The sequence below is a fragment of the Alexandromys fortis genome, unplaced genomic scaffold (genome assembly GCF_014885135.2).
Source record: "Alexandromys fortis isolate MF-2015 unplaced genomic scaffold, M_Fortis_MF-2015_v1.1 scaffold_37, whole genome shotgun sequence".
Taxonomy (NCBI): domain Eukaryota; kingdom Metazoa; phylum Chordata; class Mammalia; order Rodentia; family Cricetidae; genus Alexandromys; species Alexandromys fortis.
In genome coordinates this window covers 6,714,282-6,736,559 of record NW_026067914.1, presented here as the reverse complement: position 1 = coordinate 6,736,559, position 22,278 = coordinate 6,714,282, and the positions used below count along the sequence as shown (strand labels likewise).

At 43.6% G+C, this 22,278-nt stretch overlaps 1 protein-coding gene across 4 annotated transcripts in view; it reads left to right on the top strand.

Annotated features, from left to right (window-relative positions):
- Positions 1–22,278, top strand: part of Npr3 (natriuretic peptide receptor 3) — a 59,546-nt gene that overhangs the window by 17,706 nt on the left and 19,562 nt on the right. For all 4 annotated transcript variants that reach the window (XM_050139093.1, XM_050139091.1, XM_050139090.1 and 1 more), the window contains exon 3: positions 3,779–3,945. In XM_050139093.1, the coding sequence (XP_049995050.1) occupies positions 3,779–3,945 (167 nt within the window). The remainder of the gene's footprint in view (positions 1–3,778; positions 3,946–22,278) is intronic.

Sequence of the window (22,278 nt, the reverse complement as noted above, 5' to 3'; positions counted from 1 at the left end):
TGCTTACTGTGTGCTCCGTCCTTGGAGGTGCTGAGGGCGGCAGGATGTCACAGTCTTGCTAAGCACAGACTGTCTTCTCTTTCATACATGTTCTGGATGTTCTTCACTCAGTGCAGGCTTGAGTTTCTGTAATATTAAAATCTGTCCTTCTTCCCTTCCTCTCCCTCCCCTCCCCTCCCATCCCTTTTCCTCCCCTCCCTCTGTTCTTTTCTTCTTCTCTTCCCCTCTTTCCTTTCCTGTCATGTTCCAACCCCCCTCTTTGGTACACGGTGTTGCTTAGTTGCCCAGATTGGCCCGAGACCTGCCATCTTCTAGCAGAGCTCTCCGAGTTCCAGCAGACTGAAGAGGAGGTACATAGGCATGCACCTCCACATGGGCTCGTGACGTTCTGTTTTGTGTGGCCTGGGTAGTCGCTGGTCACGTGGCACACCTGGCTGACTATTGAACACTTGAAATGGGGCACATGCGATGAAGGAATTGACTTTTCAGTTAATTTGGGTTTAAATGGTAACACGCGCAGCCGGTGGCTGCTCCGTGGGATGACGTAGCTCTAGCACAGCCCCAGGGTGGTTTCTAACTACTCCTTTCTGGAAATCTTATGCTCCCGGCTTTGAGGCCACTGTTTACTTTCTGGTTCTGTTAGTGCCTCTTTATCCCTAACTATTTCTGTTTACTAACAACAGGCTGTGCTCAGCCCTCTCCTTTTCCTCCTACACTTTCTTCTTTAGGGTAGACAGCCCCTGGGCTCCAACCCTGATCTGGGGAGACATGACACCCAATGCCTTTTCTAGCCGGTACTCCCTTAGCCTGGCAGTATCCCGTAGGCATTCTGCAGTCAACTTGGATCTGCAGTGACATTAACACCATCGTTTCTTTCCATGCTTCTCTTCTGAGGACTGTCGCTGTCTCTCTTCTTCCCTTGGCGTCCTTTGAGATACAGTTTCCTCTCTGTTGACCTCCCCTCCCTCACCACTGTAGAGTTGGGGATTCCTCTCGTACAGTTGTCTTCTTTTCATTCTCCCGGGTTCTATTTCTTTTTGTGATTATAAAAGCAGAAAAATATTTATTTTTGAAAAAAAAATTTACTATTGTATCACAAATGCCAGAAAGTTAATAAAATAAAATAAAAAGATATAAGAAAAGGAAACTTCTTGTGAGCTTGACCTCCTGGAGGCCAGTTTCGTGTTTCTGGCATGTGACCTGCCACACCCGACCTCTCTTACCCTCTTGCTTGGTCTACTGTGGCTGCGAAAGCTGTGTCTCCCCACTCTAATCCGCTGCTATTTCCTAAGGCACGGTCCTCATCCTGTCCTTCTTCTGTTCCGCTCGTAAATCTCCAGAGGCACCTAGTTGTCTGCTGAATCAAATTTGTCCCCACTGATGGAACAGCACACCACATCGATCTTTGCTTTACTCGGGGTGTGGGAGAAGAGCTCACTCGGGAAGTTAACGGTTGTGAGCAGATACCTACTTAGGTTGGTTTGAGTCTCTTCAGCATTGTAATTTCTATTGCTTTATCTTAGAAAACGAAACTCTAAAGTTATTAATTTTAGGTCCTGTTTGATGGCATTATTAGACTGTGTGAAACATGTTCTTCCTGTTTTGTTTGCTGTGATAATTGTTGTTATAGTTTACATATCTTTTCTATTGTAGCATAAGGCCCCACAAGGTTAATAATTTCCCTTCTTAAGTCCCTAGAGAAAACTGAACTCTTATCCATTGATGAAAAACTCTAATTCTCTTTGCCTAGAAAATCAGTTCTTATAAGCACTCCTACTTAGCTCTCTTAAACCTAGTGTGTGGATCAAATTCAGGCACTAAGGTATGGTAGGGAAGTAGCGTTAGCAGTTAAGACTGTATACTACTCTTGCGGAGGATCTGAGTTAGGGTCCCAGCATCCATATTTGGCAGTTCAACAATCACCTGTAGCTCCAGTTTGAGGAGACCAGTGCCTTCTTTTGGTCTCTTCAGGCATGGGTGCATGTACACATACCCATAATTAAAAGGAAATAGAACTGAAAACAAGAAAATTGTTTAATAAATGCTTCTTGTATGCCTGTAGGAAGCAAGTTTCTCCACGGGGACTCTTGGACTTCAGGGTCTTCCACGGCTGGTGACTGCTGTGCTCTCTGGGTCTTGGGGACTGAGAACCTGTCTGGGTTCCCCAGCATTTGACAGAAGCACAGGTCACTGGCTCTAGAGCCAGGCCTGACTTCTCTTAGGCTATGGTCTCCTAAGGATTTGAGAGGTCACAGAAGAGGAAGAGGAGGAGGAAGTAGAGGAGGAAGAGGAGGATGACTTTTGTCAAATTTTGTTTGGTAGTTTGAAATTTTAATTTTGTGGTCATTGAGCATAGATTTGGTCTTTGACAAACTATGTTCTCAGCTCTGTTTTATTTATCTTTAGTAGCTCCCTGGGCATAGTAAGCAATTAATAATGGCTGCTATTATTAGGGTTCTGATGAAACAGATGGCTTCCACAAACACATTCTCCACTTCTGCCTTTCCTCATCTTCCAGACTGAGATCCATCTTCCTGCTGGATGCTATACACGTTTGCACCTTTGCCCAGTGGTGTGAGTTCTGCCAGATCCGCCTTTCCACCTTCTTCTTCACCTATTAAAATCCTATTTACACATTTAGGACCAGACTAATACCTTGTCTCCACATGAGATGGCTTCTGGTTGGAGTTCGTTGCCCCTTTCCTCTGCTTTGTTTTTCTGTATCCCATCCCTATGGATGTTTACATGGTTTAAATTTCTTTCCCAGATTTGGTCTAGACTGTTGAAGACATTTCCAGTGTTCTCTATGGCTATTGTAGAGTTGTGCATGTACCGTGCACATAGTTCAGATGCAAGGTTTATAATGAGGACTCCTTTGAAATGCAGCTTATTATCATAAGACAGAGGTCCACTTCATCCTCAAGCTATAAAGATGAAATCAAGAAAAGACAATGATACCTTCCTAGATGATTGACATTTACTATGGGAAGGAGGGGCTGTGAAGCAGAAGGCTGCTCAGTGTCTCTGTGCCTCCATTCCCTTACCGGTCAAATAGAAAGGATAACATGATGATTGAGTTTATAAATAACAAGTGTTTAAGATATCTATTATCCATCCATCATCTATGTATGTATATATCTATCATCTATCTTTTGTTATTTATACCCAAAATAATCATTACACTTTACACACTGATTTAGCATTGTTTTAAATGAGTAATTTTGATGATGCTGCCAATACAACACAGATATAAGCCCTCAAGTCCACGCAAACCACTTTCATCCTGGAGACAGGAAGGATCAGTAACCTTCAACTCTTAACCATACTAACTTAGTCTGCACGGAGTCCATCCCCATGCCTTACTGCAACCTGCCATTTCAGGCCCGAGTAGCATAACAAATAGACTTGGCTCACCCCCATAGTGGAGGGTGGGGATTGAACATAAGTATGCACGGAAAGGAACAAGAACTTCCCTTTGCTTCTGCAGGGCCGCAGTTCCGGGGGTGCGATGACAATTGCAGTTCCGTGGTTATTCTAAGACAATTGCATCAACTGAGCTCGTCTGTCTCTCACATTTCAAAGGAACATGTGTCTGAAGGGACTCTTCTCCTTTAATGATTTCGACGTTGTCACATCAGACCTAAGTGCAAAACTATGACAATGCCTCTTGCCCCAGCTGTCCAAAGTACCACGTAGGGACACGTTGCAGTGGAAGAGAGAGAATGGTCTCTTTATGGTGACTGGCTTGGAATTATAAATATTTTCGTTTCCCCCGTAGGAGATGGCTCGTGGAAGCGAGGAGACAAACACGACTTTGAAGCTAAGCAGGCGTACTCATCCCTCCAGACAGTCACCCTACTGAGGACCGTGAAACCTGAGTTTGAGAAGTTTTCCATGGAGGTGAAAAGTTCTGTTGAGAAACAAGGGCTCAATGAGGAGGATTACGTAAGTGCTTGATTATGAGCCTCGCCCTTTAGCATCCTGAAAACAGGCTTCCAATTAAACCAGAGGTGACAAAGTATCCCATTCTGAGCCATTCAGAAATTCCAGGTTCAAGTCTGAATGTCACTGTTGCCTCGTGTGTGGGTGCGTGCGTGCGTGCGTGTGGGTGTGTGTGTGTGTATGTGTGTGTGAGTGTGTGTTTTCCTGGCCGCTTCTCTCCTCCACCCCCATCCCATCATCATTCCTGCCATTCACTTACACTTCTCCTTTGCAACAGCTGCAGGATGGAGCACTGCCTTTTCCTGGGGACCTGTAACGCAGAGCGGGGTGTCTGTAGACTCCCGGCATTTACTAAGCAAGGAGGGTTTTGGGAGGAGGCAGTTGAAGGCATGCCCAAGTTTTGCACGCCTAATTTGTCCAAACCTTGGTGGTAGAGATATTTTAGGTTTTGGAGGCTCTTTCTTTTGACAATCCATGTCCTCTTCTTGGTTGGTCTGCTCCTGTCTCTTTCAGGGCACTGGGGTTTTTCATCTGTGGCAAGCTGTTTCCTACTTGGGAGTTCTAGGTCTTCCCACTCCAGTAGGGCTCATGTTGCTAATTCATTTTAAAGAAGCCAAGTCCTAGGCTAAGGGTCAAGCCCCTCCCTGGGTGCTATTGTTCAGGCAGCCTTTGGCACTTTTAACCATGTTTCTAAGCTGTCCACAGTGACATAATGGCGAACCCTTCCTTTCTTGGGACAAGATGAATAGCAGGTTTTCGAGTTAGTAGGCTAGGGTGTGTGTGCTGGTCTGTCTTCCCTGCCAATAATGAAAACATAAAGGTATTTTATGTTCGCCTCTGTGTTATTATACCTAATGGTCCATATTAGCTTTACGATTTGAAAACTCAGTGACAGTGTCGTTTTGTCTGGATTTCTCCCTGAAGTTGTTAAAGTTCAATTATTTCATCTTATGCCATCTGACATTAATGAGACTCATTGGACAACAGTTGGCTTCTCAATATTCCTCTTGGATATTCTGGATTGTCACTTACGCTTGGTCAGAAAACTAAACCTCATTTCAATTATAGTCCAAGCAAAATCTCATTAAGGAGACATTGGTACTGCAGCAATCCTTCATATTTTCAAACCTGATTCTAGGGTTTTCTAAAGTGTTTGCATCTGTGAATTTAGTCCTGCCTCTCCATGCTGTATTTAACTTTTAAAATAAATACAATTTATAATTAAGTAGAAATTGAGATAATTATAATAATTTATTCTAATTTTGAAACATTTTCCTTTTCTTTTTTTTTTTTTGAGTCAAACCCAGGGTTGTGTGCATGTGTGTGTGTGTGTGTGTGTGTATGTGTGTGTATGTGCATGCGTGTGTGGGTTCCACTACTCACCCCTCCACTTTCCTTTTTCACGTAGTGCTTTTGAGCACTAGTTGCTTCTAAGATTAAGTTGTGGGAGAGAGCAAAAGAAGCCGAGTTAGGAGCCTGGGCCCTCAAGGACTCTAGACCAGTGCCGAGGGAGAAGCCTCATCAGTCTGAAGGCATCAGGCAGACCCACTTTCCTCTAGGTCCTTCAGCTTCTCATATTTGCGTTCATGGGCTATGCTATCTCTGTGTTCAGAACCTCACTTCACAGAGCCTAGCATGGGCTCTGCAGCTCTGTCTTTATCTCTTACCTAGCTAGTTTGGTGGCCCCATTAGCTCTCTTCTGAGCCATGCTTACCCCCATAATCACGTGGTTTGGTGGCCTCATTAGTTCTCATCTGCATCATGAGTCCCCCCCCCCAACCGACAATCACGTGTTCTCTGAGCAGGGTCTGATTTGTTTCCTTTCAGTGCTTCCATTACTTAATGTTTATGCTAATGTGTCCACGGCTGAATTAAAATTGTATTTAGTCAAATTAAATTATTAAATTAAGCATGGTGAATGAAAATAAAATATATTAAATTATAAGTTCTATGGCACTGGCGAGGATCCCAACATGGTTCTAAGTTGTCTGAACAGCTATAGTGAAAGAGCACGCAACGGATTTTTATCTCTGCTGCTACAAATGGTATCTCTGTGTCCGGCAGATGCGCAAAGCAAGGTGCTTACTATTGGGGGTTGAGAAGGTATCTAGACTGAGAAATTCTCTTTCATTTTTCTTTGGTAGCAATTTTCTGCTTTTCTTAAATGACACACTTTCTTAGGACAACTGAAGCAGCAAATGGCACTAGTGTTAAGGATTGCACTGTCCGGCGTGAGGAAAGGACTTGTGCCTTTGAAGTTTTGTCTCAGCATTGGAAGCTGAATAAAATCCCTGATCCAATTTTGTGTTTATTAGAGTCACATTCATATTAGCATGTTGCCAGAGCCCCTGTAAAAGTAATGATCTTTTCAAAAATGGAAAAGTATGAGATTAAATTTTTTAGACAAGCTGTACTTCAACATTGGAAGGACAGAATAACAATGATTTCTTTTAATAGTAAAATGATTGGACTATTTTAATGGTACAATGATTTATATTTTTGTTTACTAAACTTAGGTGGGTAAGTTCATTTTTTATGTGTATGTGTGGACATATGTGTGTTCAAGCATGTGTGCCTGTATGTATACATGTATGTTGAGGTCAGTGGTTAATGTGGGATGTGTTCCTTACTTTCCATCGTATGTCATCGAGACAGCATTTTTCATGGAACCTGTTGCTTGTTGATTCAACTAGACTGGCTGGTCAGTAACTCCCAGGGGTCTTTCTGTCTCTGCCTTCTGTAATCTGGGATTATAGGTACCTGTGGCTGGATTTTTACACGGGGGCTGGAGGATGGACTCAGGTCCTAAAGCTTTTGCAGTAAGAATCCAATCAAATGAGTCATCTCCATAGCTCCAACTAATACAACTTTGTTTTTGTAAAATTGGTCTTCATCTCCATTGCTTGCTCCCTCTTAAAAATATTAACAGTCTAATTAAGAAAAACAGGGGAAAGAGAGTTATTTCCTGTTGAGGATGTGGCCAAAAGTAGGTTTCCCATGATCCATTGGAGGGCATATATATGCAGGCAGCCATAACTGGATGCAGTGGGTTATAAAAAAAGACATGCAGTTGAGAAGAAGAATGCTTGGATTCCACTTCCCAAATAGTGTGTGTGTGTGTGTTTGTTTGTTTTAGGGGTTAAGGGCACTGCTTGCTCTTCCAAGTTCAGTTCCCAACAATCACATTTTTTTTGGCCCACAACCATCTGTAATGAGATCTGGTGCCCTCTTGAGGAAGAGACCTGGTCAGTCATCCTCATCAACTTAGACCATGAAACCCAATATGGACAAGTTCAACAGAATTGCCATATACGGGCTGCCCATGCAAAAATATATCTATTTACCAAAACTGAAAAAAAAAAACCCACTGAAATTCCAAATACTTATGGTCCTAAACATTTTAGGTAAAAGATACTCAACCTGTATCATGCTTGCCATTTTTATTATTACTGAACTTGGAAGACATCAACCCCAACCTCTTCTCATTCAAATGGCCGATACCAAGTCTCAGGGAGGTGTGTTAGCCTTTCCCACTATATATATTAGAACAGCCGTGCTCATCAGCAATGGTTCTGTGTATTGACCTCCTTAGGAATACAAAGCTTCACTAATACTGCCGGAGATGGTGTCAGGGTGGTAAAAGGGTCCACCAAAGGCGTTCTGAAGACTCCCTGGGGTCATTAGTAACCCAGAATGACAAGTAATGTCCCATTGGAGAAGCCTTTGCGGCTCAAGGCCTTGCTCAGACAAGGTTTTGCCAAGAGCCTGCCTGGCCTTTCCATTGGTTTGTGTTGGGTCACCTATGTGTGCAGTGGCTCTCACTCAAGGGCATTTTAGTGGAGCTGCTTGGTCTCTGCCCCAGGAGTGGTTCCAATTCCAGAGTGCTGGTATTTGGTTTTAGAATGCGCTGTGTGGTGGCCAAGCAGAGATTAGTTGTGTCCCCTGCCTCCTGGGCCAGTGACTTTCTTTTTCCACTACATCAGTCTGATCCTTTTAACAACACTGTGCCCAATAAGGAGGCAAACTTATGACCCAAAGATTAAGTGTATCAGGCCCTCTGTGAGAGCCTGTCCGGGCCCACAGGCTGAAGCATTGCCTTTTTTTCTCTGCACCCACAATCCAAAACACACACTTTTAACCTATCAATTTTCTTTACTCTTTCACGTTTGACAAAGTGTGGCTACCATTCGGTACCCTCTTCAGCTGCAGTCAATCTCCCCTCCCCCCTTTTTTTCTGAAATGTAAACCATCATTTTCTCGATCATCAGAGGCTGTTTATTGAGTTCTCTGGGGAGCACAACCGTGACCCTGATCCTGAAAAATGAGTGCTCCCAGATGGAATCCCGACCCTCTAACAATTCATGAGCGAGAATAAAATATCCAGAGCCTTGAGCTCTGGAGTTCCCAGAAGAGATACCGACTTGTGTCAGTACACAACAAATGTCATGCACCTTAGCACTGGGACATACTGATGTAACTTGCAGCGGGCTGGACAGCCTTCCCCAGAAGAACAACTGTAACAGTGGGCCCTGTCACAGGCTCTCAGGTTTCCATAAGCACATTAAAGAAATGACGGTTTCCTGACTTCTTGTGTTTTAACCTTTGGCAGTTGTGTATTTGACTTTGGAAGTGAACAGGGTATACATTCGGAGAGAGGAGTCAGTGTTACATCAATGGGATCTGGGTGAAAAATGGGAAAGGTGAAAAATGACTGGGCTAGATGGTGGCTATGGCTGGTCAGTATACCATTTGTCCTGAACCCTGTTTATTCACATGGATAATAAGAAGAATGTTTGTGTAGGGTTACACTGAAATAAAAGTCATTTTCCCAGAAGAAAAGTGGGGAAAATGCTCAAGCACTATTCTATTGGAGAAATCCCTGGTTTTGTTTCTGAGATGAGATGTTCACTCTTCCCTCACTTACTCTTCATTCATTCTGGACTCCTGAGTCAGCCGCCTTCCAAGACAGCAGCTCTCACTACTGTTTCTTAGGATGGTGTGAGCCAGAGCTGCAGACGCTTCTTTGGCCCTGGCAGCGTCCCTGGGTTCTCCTTCCTGTAAATCCCACTCCTGGCCTCAATCCATTCTTCCTATTGTGTTTGGCACTTTTGAGACCTATTCACCCGCTGGCCCTTTAACAGTTGGCTTTCTCCTTGGGTGAACTTCCCCTTCTTTCCCTCATGCTGCTGTTTAAATAAAAATAACATGTACCTTTACAAATTGATAGGACATGATACAATGAATGAAAAGTAGTGCATTTAACTAGAGATAATTTATAAAACCATAGGGATTATAGACATACAAAAATTCCCCTCATCGTTCCTCCCTTCTGTGCTTTTGACTACACAGAGATGATTATTGTTAATGTTTTTTTTTTGTGATGTTGCCTGCATGCTTTTAAAATAGATTATGTTGTTCTTGACATTAAAATTTTCTTCTTATATTTTGATTCCTGAAATAGAGAACAGATTAAGTTATTTGACATACTCTTTCTCTGCTAGTGTTTCCTTTTCCTTCTACACTCCCAATATTTTACGATTCAGTTTCTTGTTAAAGAGGTTTTCACAAAATAAAGTTTGAAGAAAAGCTAAAAAAATGTTATTTGGAGGCTTTTTTTTCATTAAGTCCATATAAATACTTACAGCATAATCATATGTGTTTATGAGCATCTGCTGCTTCTCTAGTACCTTCTCTGGAGTTTAATGACAGTTTTCTTTCTTCTCTTCTCTCTCTCTTTTTTTTTTTTTTGATTTTCGAGACAGGGTTTCTCTGTAGCTTTTTGGTTCCTGTCCTGGAACTAGCTTTTCTAGACCAGGCTGGCCTCGAACTCACAGATATCTGCCTGCCTCTGCCTCCTGAGTGCTGGGATTAAAGGCGTGTGCCACCACCGCCCGGCTAATGACAGTTTTCTTATTTGTTCTCATAGAGTTCTCACTATTTCATTTTTATTGCTTCAGTAAGAGACTTTATGTAATGATATTAACACTTTTAACCTTATTTTTCGGCTCCAGTTTGGAATAATTTCTTTTTTAGAATATCAGTTTGGAGCTGTTCTTCAGTTCTCTCTTGCATTGTGTGACCCTTTTCTTGGATATCACATCTCCTTTTTTGTTCTTAATTTTTTTTTGTTTTGAAGAAAGAGGGTATTAATGGTAAAAAATTTTTGATACATTTCACATCACAAAACATTTTGTGTTATAATAATAATAATGCATCATCCAGTTGACAGTTTAGCTGGGTATAAAATTATAGTTTGAAGATTATGTTCCCACAAGACTTTGATGTAATCATTCCATTGTTTTGTAGCTCTTATTGTTACCATTCTGATTCTTTTTTTTCCAATGCTATTTTCTTCTTCTCCTTAGAGGCTTTTAGTATTTTCTCTGAGTGATTGATTGTATCAGTGAGGATCTAGTTAGGAAAACAGAGCCCATGTCAGGCAACTCAGCAGGAGTTGAATAGAAGGAACAGAGTTTAAGACATTTGAAGAGCTGAGATTCCAAATGGAATAGAAAAGCAAGTCAGAGATTAGAAACAGGAAAAGTCACTAGAATCCCTAGTGACTAGAAGGACCAAGGAAGAGAGACTTTTAGTAGGATCTCAAAGTTAGGACTGCCTACAGAAGCTAGGATGGAATAAATGCAGTCTTTGACAGAGGTGTTACTCCAGGCAAGGAAAGAGTGAGGGAGACATGTTCTGGCTTTCTTCTTCCTCCTGGTTCTGTTCTCCTGCCTGTGTTCCATGTTGACTGAGGTAACTGGAGCCATATGACAGTGAAATGCAGCCGTAAGGAGTCATCTCTCTATGGTGTAGAGCAAAGTGCAGCAGAGGGAGAAAGGGAAGTGAATTTGAGAACAGACAAACAGAAAACCGGACTGATGGGTGATCTGGAAATTTACAATGATGGGTTCTGGGGTGAGCTTGTTTATCTATTGCTGTTTTATATTTTGTTGTTTGGGGACAGAGTCTGGCATTGTATCCCCGACTGGGCTGGAACTCTCTATGAAACTTAGACTGGTCTGGAATTTGTAGCAAGCTTACCATCTTAGCCCTCTGAGTTCTGGGGTTAGAGGTGTGAGCCACCATGCTGGGCTTGGTGTGGGTATTTCAAAATCTTGCTTCTGTGTCTTTAGCACCCTCCTCTGTACCTCATAGAACCAAGTGTTAGCCATCTTTAGCTGGTTCTGTTACTTTCTTTCTCATCTTCTAGTACATAAGCTGTCAAAGCAAGTGTTATTTTCCAGTTCTGCCTTTTCCTTTCCCTTTCTGAGGGGTTACCTAAATTTTATCTTCCAAACTACTGGATTCTAAAATGTCTGCTATATTTTTGATTTTCAAGGGTATTCTAGGTGGGTATGGTGGTGCAGTTCCATGATCCTAGGATTTGAGAAACCAAACAGGAGGATCACTACAAGTTCCACGTCAGCCTGGATAACGTAGTGAGTTCTGGGCCAACCAAGACTGTGGCAAAAGACACTGTCTTCAAGAAGAAGAAAAAAAATTTAGAAAAAAGAAAGACAAACTGTTGAATTGAATCTCTGGCTACTGGGACTCTGCCACTGGTAATGTAATAAGCCAATCAAATCGAATTAATAAATCCAGGTTTAATCTGAACAAAGCATTCCTGGTGGCCCCAGGGGAAGATGAGAAAACCACGAGGGGAACCCACGAGGTGAGGACTTTTAATGCCCTCTAAGGTGGAGCCACTGATGGTGGGCTTTTTCAGGGGCAGAGTCTCTACTGAGGCAACTCCCAGGAGGGGCCCGCTGAGTTAGCACCCTGAGAGTGGGATCCATAACGGGCCATGCTGGAGATCCCACACATTCCAACCCTTTTGGACAGATATGGATGCCAATAGAGCTCCCACGTAAACGTCCCAGACTCCTAGGGTATAGGGGTGTGGGTTCAAGTTTGACTTCTTCCTGCTGACAAGGGATTATGTGGGGAGGGGGAGACAGGAGTCAGTGGGCTCCCACTCAGCAGGAGGTGTGGGTGGAGAAGCCTTCAGTTAAGTGTCCCCATAGAGACATCAGGCATCTGTTTCTTGAGGGAGCTGAGAAGGCAGGTTGCTAGGAGAAAACATGGATGGCTAACACTTGTCCGAGTTGTGCTGGCAGAAGCATCCACTCTTTTCTCCCGTCTTTCGAGTGACTCTCGGATTCAAAACAGCGTCTTGCCTTTGATTCTTGCATAGCGAAGCTCCTCTCCCTAGTACCCTTCCATTAATTCTAGAGCATACGCTTTATTTATTTAGATGTCTAAAGATGGGGCTTATTTTGTAATTGATGGTCTGTCATAATTTACTAGGTAATCTAGATAAACATATTAAATGACATTCTTGCTTTCGGTTTTTCGAAACAGGGTTTCTCTGTGTGGATCTGGCTGTCCTGGAGCTCACTCTGTAGACCAGGCTGGCCCAGAACTCACAGAGATCCACTGGCCTCTGCCTCCCTGAGTGCTATGACATTCTTTCTGGTAACTGACAGCGTTTTACATGTGCTGAGATGGGATTCTTCCTGTACTTTTCACTGTTTTAGTAACCTTATATTGCCTATTTCTTTTAGGTTCTTATCTGTTGTCATCTTATTAAACATTTATCTTCTTGTCTTCCATATCAGAAGCATTTCTTAGATGCTGTTCTGCTTCTGTTTCTGAGTACCTCCTTCATCACTCCCCAGGACGTGATGCAAATATCTATCAACCTGTGTAACAGTTGACTGTATTATAGTTCCATGGAGTAGCTTAGCTAGTCCAAAAAATTATCCCAAATGTTACCACTCTGGGTACCTTTTCTCTCAGGTCAGTCAATTTCATTAAAAGAATTCTCTTCTGAGCCCTTCTGGAAAGTCATTAGGCCATATTACCTACTGGCAGCCAGGAAGGAGTGTCACCTAAGAGCCCAGACTGAACAACTTTTAACATCATTCTCAGCTTCGTCCTTCCCCAGCTTCCATCTGCTCCAGCACACTCTTCCACGCCTGTGTCTTCATCAGTGACACACCTGTCTTCTGCCAGGATGGGGAGGAACAGTTTCTTCGCTGTGTAAACTTGGGGAAGGATCTGACTCTGTGTGTGTGTGTGTGTGTGTGTGTGTGTGTGTGTGTGTGCAGGTGCAGGTGCAGTATATGTGCACAGCTGCATGTAAAGCCAAAGGCAAACCTGTGATATCATTCTTTAGGTGCCATCCACCTGGTATTTGGAGGCAGGGTTCCTCACTGGCCTGGAACTGGCCAAGTGGGCTAGACCGGCTAGCCAGAAAGCCCTAGAGATTTCTTTGTCTTCTGGGTCATGCTTGGCTCTTTTACCTGGATTCTTGGGATTAAACCCAAGTCCATATGCTTGCAAGGCAAGTGATGCACTTATTTAAAAGTTGAAAATTTGGCTAACTAAACAAACAATGCAAGCCAGTCTCATGCTTGGCAGTGTTTTGGGTTGGGGTGGAGTGGGGTGGGGTGTCCTGGGGCAAGCTTCCTACCCCAGGTCTCTCTCTGGTGCTCACAAATGCATTGTGGGGCTGGAGAATGGGAAGCTTATCTAGGCACAGGGTTTGAAAGAGGCAGAACTTAATAAATAATTGTTTAAAGAGGCTAGGTGTAACATATTGGGACGTCCAGGATGTTGAAAAAAGTTCTATAATTTCTCTGAGGGGAAGGCCTAGCCACTGTAGTATTTGACCTAAGTTGTGTTTTGACATTGATTTCACACAGAAGCCGTGCAGGAAGGGACCTTAGCTGAAAATTTATCAGAACGTTAAAAAAATCTTGACGAGATATTTCAAACTGGCCTCTTGTCTCACATCACTTAATTAGATGGAAGATTTAAAAAGTGAGGTCCTCAGCCAAACGCATGAAAGAGGAAAAAAAATGCAGCCGACGCAAGATGCATCTGCCCCACTTCTGGCAGTGCTCTGCGCACTCAAGCCTTTCTGCAAGGTTGCATCGGACTAGAAGGGGGTGCCCTAGTAGGGGATGCCCTCTTCCCTTGCTTTCTCACCCCTTTCTCCACAGTCAGCCAGGGAATAGTTTGTCCCAGTGAAAAGGCCTTTTCAGACACAAGAGGGCCTTGCTAATTTTATTTGTGAGAATAAAATCAAACCTCAAGTTTTTTTTTTAACAGTATAAGAATGATGAGTCTGCATGCCACCATTTTAATAAGATTAATCTTATTAGGGAAATGTAATCAGGAGGATGGAGGCATTGTGAGGGGTTCTCTCTCGCTAAAGAAATACTGGTTGGCCTTCAAAGCCTTTAGATGAAGATATATTGAACTTTAAAAAAAAATCACTTTCATTTTCTTAAAAAATTGTTTTAAATTATCTAGTCAGCTTTGAAATAGCATTGAATAACACTAATAGACTTTTTGAAGAAATTGGAATATCTGGATTATAGTGTTTTTGAGTATAAATAATTCATTTTATTCTGACTATTACACATCGGTGGCCTCCTAACTGTAAAAGCTATTGATCTAGTGTACTCTGAAAATGTTTAACAAAGAGGCATGGGGCTTATGCAAAAGGACTTCCAAGCCAAAATCCCGTTACATCCCTTTGAAGGGCAATCTCTGTTTTGTGTTGTTAGTATGTGTGGTGATTCAACTAACTTGAGCCTCAAAGACATCTTGTAGCAACGGTGACACCACCCTCAAATATTCAGAAATGGATTAGCCTCAAGGTGTGCGAAACCATTTGCAACTGAGAGGCTCAAGTGAAATAGCATTGTGGTGTGCAAAACTATTCACGACTGAACGGCTAAGGAGTTTCTTCTTTTAGAAGTGCATGCCAGCTCATCTGGACAACTTCCTCACAACGGAAATACAGTGTTAATTCTTTTTAAAGAAGTCTGACCACCTCAAACCCATTCTGTGGACCCCAAGACGAGTTGACCTGTAGGAAGAAGTGTATCAACCTGAGGAACTGAGTGTGGGGAGACTTGAGAGAAATACTAGAGAATGAAGCCCAGCTTGTTTTCTTTTCTCCCGCATTTCCCATCTTTTCTAAAGACTTTGTGTACTCCAGGGCCTTTAACCCTTCTTCACTTGGTGAGGATTCCTTTACACCAGATGTCAGGGCTGTAGACTAGCTTCTCCAGGAAACTGCCTTTAAAGGGGGGGGGGGGGGGATCTGGAAAAGGAAGGTCTGAGGTGAATGAATCCAGAGGTGGTATCGTGATGTTCTTTGAATGTCAGGGCTTCTCCCTTATGGGAGTGAACTACTTGTAGAGCTACCCAATGGCAAGAGGAATGTGGCATTTTCCACTCAGTGTCACAGCAAAAATAACTCTGCACCTCAAATTATCTGGCAGGAGCTAGAAGGGAATGCGGAATGCCATACATTCAGACTTTCAATTTGACAGGCCACATCCAACTTCTTTGGCCACTTGCCTAACAGAAGACTCTGATATTGGATGCTGACCGCATCCACAGGGTTTGTAGCGATAGGCCGAAGAGCTGGCTCATGAGGCCTAACCATTGATGCTGATGTCTGCATGGATACATGTAGTGGGGGAGCCCACGGTTGTGGCTCCATAATGTTGGTTGATCTTGTTCTACTCCTGTTTAGATCATCGTGTTTGTGAGACTTTATGTGAGTAGCTCCTAGGAGACACAGTCTCGCAGCAAATTCCCAGTGTCTCTGGATCTTTCCATCTCTCTGCCCCTTCTTCCACAATGATCCCTGAATCATGTTGACATGGAAGAGGTCTAGGAATCTCAACTCTATACAAAGGGTTATAGGCTACTAAGCAATGGGGAGAGTGGGAGAAATAGTCTTCCCTAGGGAAGAGCAAACCAATTGGCTTTTCAATACCAAATGGTCAGACCTAAAAACATGCATACAAGTAACATTATACGCACCAATTGGGTTGTAATTATGTATTTAGGAATACATACATACATACATACATACATACATACATACATACATGTGTAACAACAATTAATAAAAACTGAAGCCCTGGAATTGAAAAAGAGCAGGGGGTATATGGGATGATGGAATGTATTATAATCTCAAAAAACAAAAGAAATAACTTTGAGAAGTTAGTTGATGGGTGTGATGGCCATTTTTAATTGCTATTTTGACACAAGGTAGTCCTACTCGAGAAGGGAGATCCAGTGAGGAATTGTCTAGGTTGGATTGGCCTGTGGGCATGCCTCTGAGGGACTGTCTTAACTGTGTCCTTTGATGTGGGAAGAGCCAGCCTGAAAGTGGGCAGCACCATCCCCTAGATCCTGACTGTTTAGCTAAGAGAGGAAGCTGAGCTGAGCACAACCATGCATGCATCCATTGCTCTTTTTTGACCGTGGACGGAACATGACCAGTTTTCTTAAGCTCCAGCCACTGTGACATCCCTGAATCTGATGAACCATTGGATTCTGGTGGACCACAATCTGGAATTCTGCATTTAACAGTCCCTCCCCGCTCCATTTTGCTTTTGTTAGGATATTTTTTTTCTATTGTCATTTGCCTTCTTCTTTTTCTTTTTTTATTGATTTTATTGTGCTATACATTTTTCTCTGCTCCTCTCCTTTTCTCTCCCCTCCTCTTCTACCCTCTCCCATGGTCCCCATGCTCCCAATTTACTTGGGAGATCTTGTCTTTTTCTACTTCCCATGTAGATTAGATCCATGTATTTTTTTTTATTACAGTAACAGAAATGAAATTAAGACAATGGCATCAACACAGCCAATGACATAAGGGCACCTGTGTGCCAGAGACTTTAATCTGTTAAATGGATAAAATCATAATAAATTACTCTCGGAAGTTGTGGAACATGATTGGAAAGGGGTTTTATAACTTTAAGTGTACTGAGTGAGGGTGTCCAAAGGAAACAGCTTAGCAGCTGTAAGGAGAACATCCCCGGGCCCTGCAAGCAGCATGCAGGGGCTGTTTTAAGTGACATCTTTTCTGAGATCCAGCAAATTGTTAAACAGGAAGAAAAGAACACCATACTACTGAAGAGTCAACCCTCTTAACCAGCTTGCAATTAGACGCCGGGTTGAGCCTTAGGATTACTATGAGTTAGTCTGTATGTCCTCGTCCCCCCATCGGAGTAAGCTCGTTTCATTTGATCATGTTCTAAAAATGTTGGTCCCATGGCTGTGATTTAAAGGTAGGGGGTTTTTATTTTTGGTATAGAAATTTGACTTTGGCTTTAATTTGAGACCTTTATCAATTACCTCTTCCACTTTGCCATCTCTGTGGGAAGTGAAGTCGGATATCTGTGCTTCTATTCTAGCCTGAAGATCTTAGAGAGACTGGAATTATTTATTTAGAAGTCCTGGATCATATTAACATTTTAATTTAAGCCGTTTACTAGTATAGACTTCATTCATCTTAATCTTTGGGCATTTCTCCTTTTCTGTACTCAGAGGTGACATATATTATGACAGCCATCTGCCCCCTCCTTGAATTGGCCAGACTGAGGGCTGTCTTATTTATTGGGTGCCCTCTGAGTGCGTGTACCTTTGTACTGACTGACCGCTTGACCTGTGTGCCACCGGAAGTATGTAGTTGAGATGTTTGTTGACTGAGCCTCCGTGAACACCCTCAAGCACTTACTTAACTCCTCCTTGAGACACAGTATTGTTCTAGATCCTCTGGGGACAGCCCGGTGCCTGTGCAGGTGGCTTTTGACGGGTGAGGACCCACGAGCCTTTTAACTCAGACAAAAGGAACACAAAGTTGGAGCCATGGCCGGGGACAATGACAGCAGTTCTAGTGGAGGGCGTCCTCAGAAGAGTCACTGGGAAAGATAGCTCTCTCGTTTGGGCATTTTCTTCTGCCCTGGCTGCTCAAACTCTACAGTGTGCAAGTTTTCTAAGCAGATCTGTGTGTCAAGTCTTCTTGATGATTTTTTTTTATTATTATTTGCTCCACTAATATTGCTACTTTGCAAGTTTCTTCTTTGGGGTCTTTTCTCTCTAAACACATTGTGTGTATGTGTGAACACATTGTATGTGTGTGCGTGTGTGTGTATGTGGGTGTAGCATGTGTACTCATCTCTAGGCAGAGGTGACAGCTTCTCTGCGGATAACACCTAATTTCTGTGGCTGACTGTAACCTGTTACCTGGGTGGCAGGCTTCTACCTGCAGTTTCCCGTTGCCAGCTGGGCCTGAATATCATCCATCTACTGCTTAGCTCCTGTGAGATGGCTCCATTTGGAACTCTGTAGTTATTTTACTGCTTTACAAAGGTCTACTTATCCATTTGAATGAATAATGATGGATTGAATTTGAATATAATCCAAAAAAGTGGATTCAGATGAGGTCTGGTCTGCTGGCCTATTAGTTTAAGTTGATACTTGAAATCTGTAGATATCTTTGAAAATGTTTCAGTTCAATGATAAGGAAAAAACATAGAAATGAACAAAAAGTGCTGACTTTATTGTTAGGATTTTCAAATGTTTAAAACACACTCATCGCCTGCAGAAAAGCTTCCAGAAGTTTCTGTGCCTTTTTCTTTTATATTTAGGGAATTGATTAGTAAAGAAACCTTGTAAGGCTGGGAATGCCTTTAGTGTTAGCAGTAGGAGCTCTGAGGTAGAAGGAAGATCGCCATAGCTGAAAGCCTGTCTAGGTTACACGTGTGTTCAAGGCCAGCTCTGGGTACAGAGTGACATTCTGCTTCTGATAGCAGCAATGACAATGGAGCCAGCAGCAGCAGCAGGAGCAATCCAAATAGACAATCAAAAACAAAAAACCAGAACGTTCTTCCGCAAATAGAGCCCACGAACGTGAAATTCTGCGTGCACACCACTTAGCATGCACCACAGTGGTCAGACATGCACTTTCATGTGCCATGTTAGCCTGTCCTCAGCCCCTGAGAAGCTGAGGCACTGCCAGCGTTTCACCTGTGGATATTTTAGTCTGCGTCTAGAATGTAAGCTATTACTTGGTCAAAACTCGTGACGCTAAATCCAAAGATATAAGCATATGATATAGTTTCATTACATACATATGTATGCAATCACCGCTCCATTTGAACACATAGGACATTTGCATGTGTGTGCATGCCCACACACGCACGCACGCATGCACACACACACGTACACACACACACACGCACACATGCACACATGCTTCCTTCATGTGTTCCTTTCTTTGCCTCCCCCCACCACTATTTTCACTTTAATTTCGCTGGTTTCTAACTTCCCACAGCACACACTTTATGAGTGGAATCATGTATGCTTTTATGTGTGGCTTCCCCTGTGCCATATGGTGCTTGTAAAGTTTTGCATCCCGTCACAAGTATTTCTATTTTATTCTTCTTTTAATGGCTGAGTTACCCTCTCTCGTATGAATATACCATGGATTTGTTTCTTCTTTTAGCGGACATATTTTTTTCAACTGGACATTATTTGCACCAGTAATGAACATCTCTATGAGTCTTTCGGCAAATTATGTTTTCATTTATGTTGTGTAAATTACTTGGAATGAAACTGCTGCGTTAATAGCAGAGATGCATGCTTATCTCTGTAAGAAAGGGACACAGTAGTACCGCTTCCCATTCCTAGCAGCAGGGTGAGAGCTGTAACAGGCATGGTGATTTCCTCCCCTAGTTTACAGAACATCGGTATTAGCAAGTGACCAAGAAAGTGGCATGCTGGAGGCAGGCACAGGTGGGAGTAGTGGCGTGCAAGAGAGGCAGGCACAGGTGGGAGTGGCAGGAAGCGACAGGAGACAGTGATGTCAACCCAAGTGAGTGCAGCTTCTGTATTAGATAGATGCTGGGCCTCGGACCTAGGAAAAGAAACAAGTTTGTAGTATGGCCGTTCTCCTCTGTGGCTGTGTAGTGCCTATGTGCACAGCTCTGCAAAGCTGCAAACGAGAATGATGAGTGGAACACGATATTGTACTTAGCGTAGTTGCAGCAGAGAGGAGGGTTTGGCTGGCTAGAGACAGTCTCAGTAAGAGCCAGTGTAAGTGGATCATAGAAGGCAGGTGCATCTGTGATTGTCCATGGGAGAAAAGAGAAGACACGCTTAAGGAAAGTAACAGAACTTCATAGAGGCACTGTTTGCAAAGAGGTGGGCGTGGAGAAGGGAGAGGTGGAGGAAAGAGTGAAAACAGGATGCTAAGCTGCTATAGTCCTAGACTGGAAGGGGTGAAGGAGCCAGTAATAGAGTGAGGGACAGAGTGTGGTAGCGCTTGGAAGATGCTACTTTCTCCTGCTGCTGGACGATAGACTTGGAGTGTAATGACTTAAAGGGGAATTGAATGAAAATCGATAACGCATAGAGTATGTTTGTGTGGCGTGGGTTTGCAGGGAGGTGAACACGTGTGTTTGCCTTTGTCAGTACATGTACATAGAGGCCCGAGACTGATGGCAGGAAGTCTCCCTTAGTCGCTCCCTACTTTATTCTCTGAGGCAGAGTTTCTCCATTAAATCCAGAGCTTGCCTCAACAGCGAGGGCAGCCGACTGGCCAGGGTTCCTGCTTCCGTCTTCTGAGCACTGGGATTGCAGGGGAGCCACCATGCTTGCCCAGCATTCCTGTGGGGTCTACAGAACCAGACTCCAGTCCTCATGCCTCACAGAAAACACTTTGTCCCCTGAGTCATCTTCCCAGCCCTAGGTAATTCATTTTTGAAAGGCAAAGTGTGGATAAAGTATAACGGAGTGATGTATGTATTAAGTGTTTCTCAAATGTAGAATTATCTTTGGCCTTTGAGCTACCCACGTAGCATTCCCAAGCCACTCCTGATGATGTCTGCCGTATCAGTGGTACGTGGGCATTGGACAAGATCCACTTTCAGGGCCTTCCTAGAATTTACTTTCGACCAGGTGGTACTGTCCTTGCTAGAGATAAGGGGGAAGAACAGTCCATGGCTGACCTCTTACTTGCTCTCCTTCCAAATTCCACTTTCCCCCATGTGATCTTCAGCGACTGAGAGGTGAGAAGGCATCTCTTTTTCCAGAAAAATTAGCACCCACAGCTTTCCTCATTTGCATTGGAAACCAATGGTTTGTGGTAAGGAAGACAGAACCACCGTGTGGCACGCTTGAGTTCAGGCGAATGCCACAAGCCAAACCCCAGGACAGTCTAGCTTGCACTCCCCTTTGGGAGCCTTCTTCCAGCTGCCTTCACCTGAGAGCTTTACGGGCTTACTTCATGTCCAGACACTTTTTTTTTTTTCTTCTGAGACAGGGTTTATCTGTGTGTAGCACCCTTGGCTGTCCTGGAACTCTCACTGCAGACTAGGCTGGTCTCAAACTCACAGAGATCCACATGCTTCTGCCTCCTGAGTGCTGAGATTAAAGGCATGCGGCACTACCGCCTGGCTCAGGCACTCTGTTTTCACAGACCTCTCTCAGTGTTTGAGGCAGAGGGCATGCTTTACTTACTTGTAAGCATCCAAGAGTTCACCTGCCCATGAATTTGCCTCCCCAGAGAGAAACAGGGAAGATGGTATGCCTTATAACAGAGGGGGTCGTGTTACGAATGCCAAGTCTATCTATGCTCATCTGAAAACGGACAAACAATATCACTTCCATTCGGCTTTCTCCAGGAGGGAATGTGGCTAGCAGAGCTGGCAGAGAGGAGGCCCTGTCATGACTTCCATGTGTTCAGTCTCTCTGCGGGGGACTGTGATTCTGTCTGGTGGAGATTGTGAACGATCATGTTTTCTTAATCCAACTTGTTCATTATCTAGCCTGGGAGTGGCTGCGTTTAGGAATTTAAGACCTCAGCAAGTGATGCTAAGGGAGGATTTTCTGGCTAGAAGGATGCCATGATGGTGGGTTTTGATGGTCAGCTTGAGTGGAGCTGGAACCTCCCAGGAGACAAGCTTCCGGGCGCACCCGGGAGAGATGATTTAGATTAGGCCAGTCTCTGGACGTGCCCGTAAAGGATTATCTCATCGAGGTGGGCGAAGCCACACTAAAGGAGAGTGTCAGCCTCCCTGGACTTGGGCGCTGGGTTACATCCAAAGGAAGAAGCTAGCTAAACACAAGCACCCATTGCTTTCTGCTTCCTGGGGATCTGTAATGTGACTAACAGCCTCAAGTTGCTGCTACCAGGACTTGGCCTCCATGATAAACTAACTGATTTTTTCAACTCTGAAACAAAATAAAAACTTCCTCCCCTCAGTTGCTTTTGTCAGGGAATTTAAGTAACTAAAACAGATGACGAACACCCAAACGGGTTGCTTAGGCAAGGGAGCCCCACTTCCTGTGATTGATAACAACAGTGTGATGTGTCACAACCAGGGCCTGGAGGTCCAAGGGTTATTCTGTCCAGAGACAGGGAGGCAGACCGAGTGAGCTGGCTCCTTCTCTCTGGAGGTCCAAAGAAAACTGTTCCTGATACAACTTAATACTGTTCTCCCCCTCTCCTTTTTT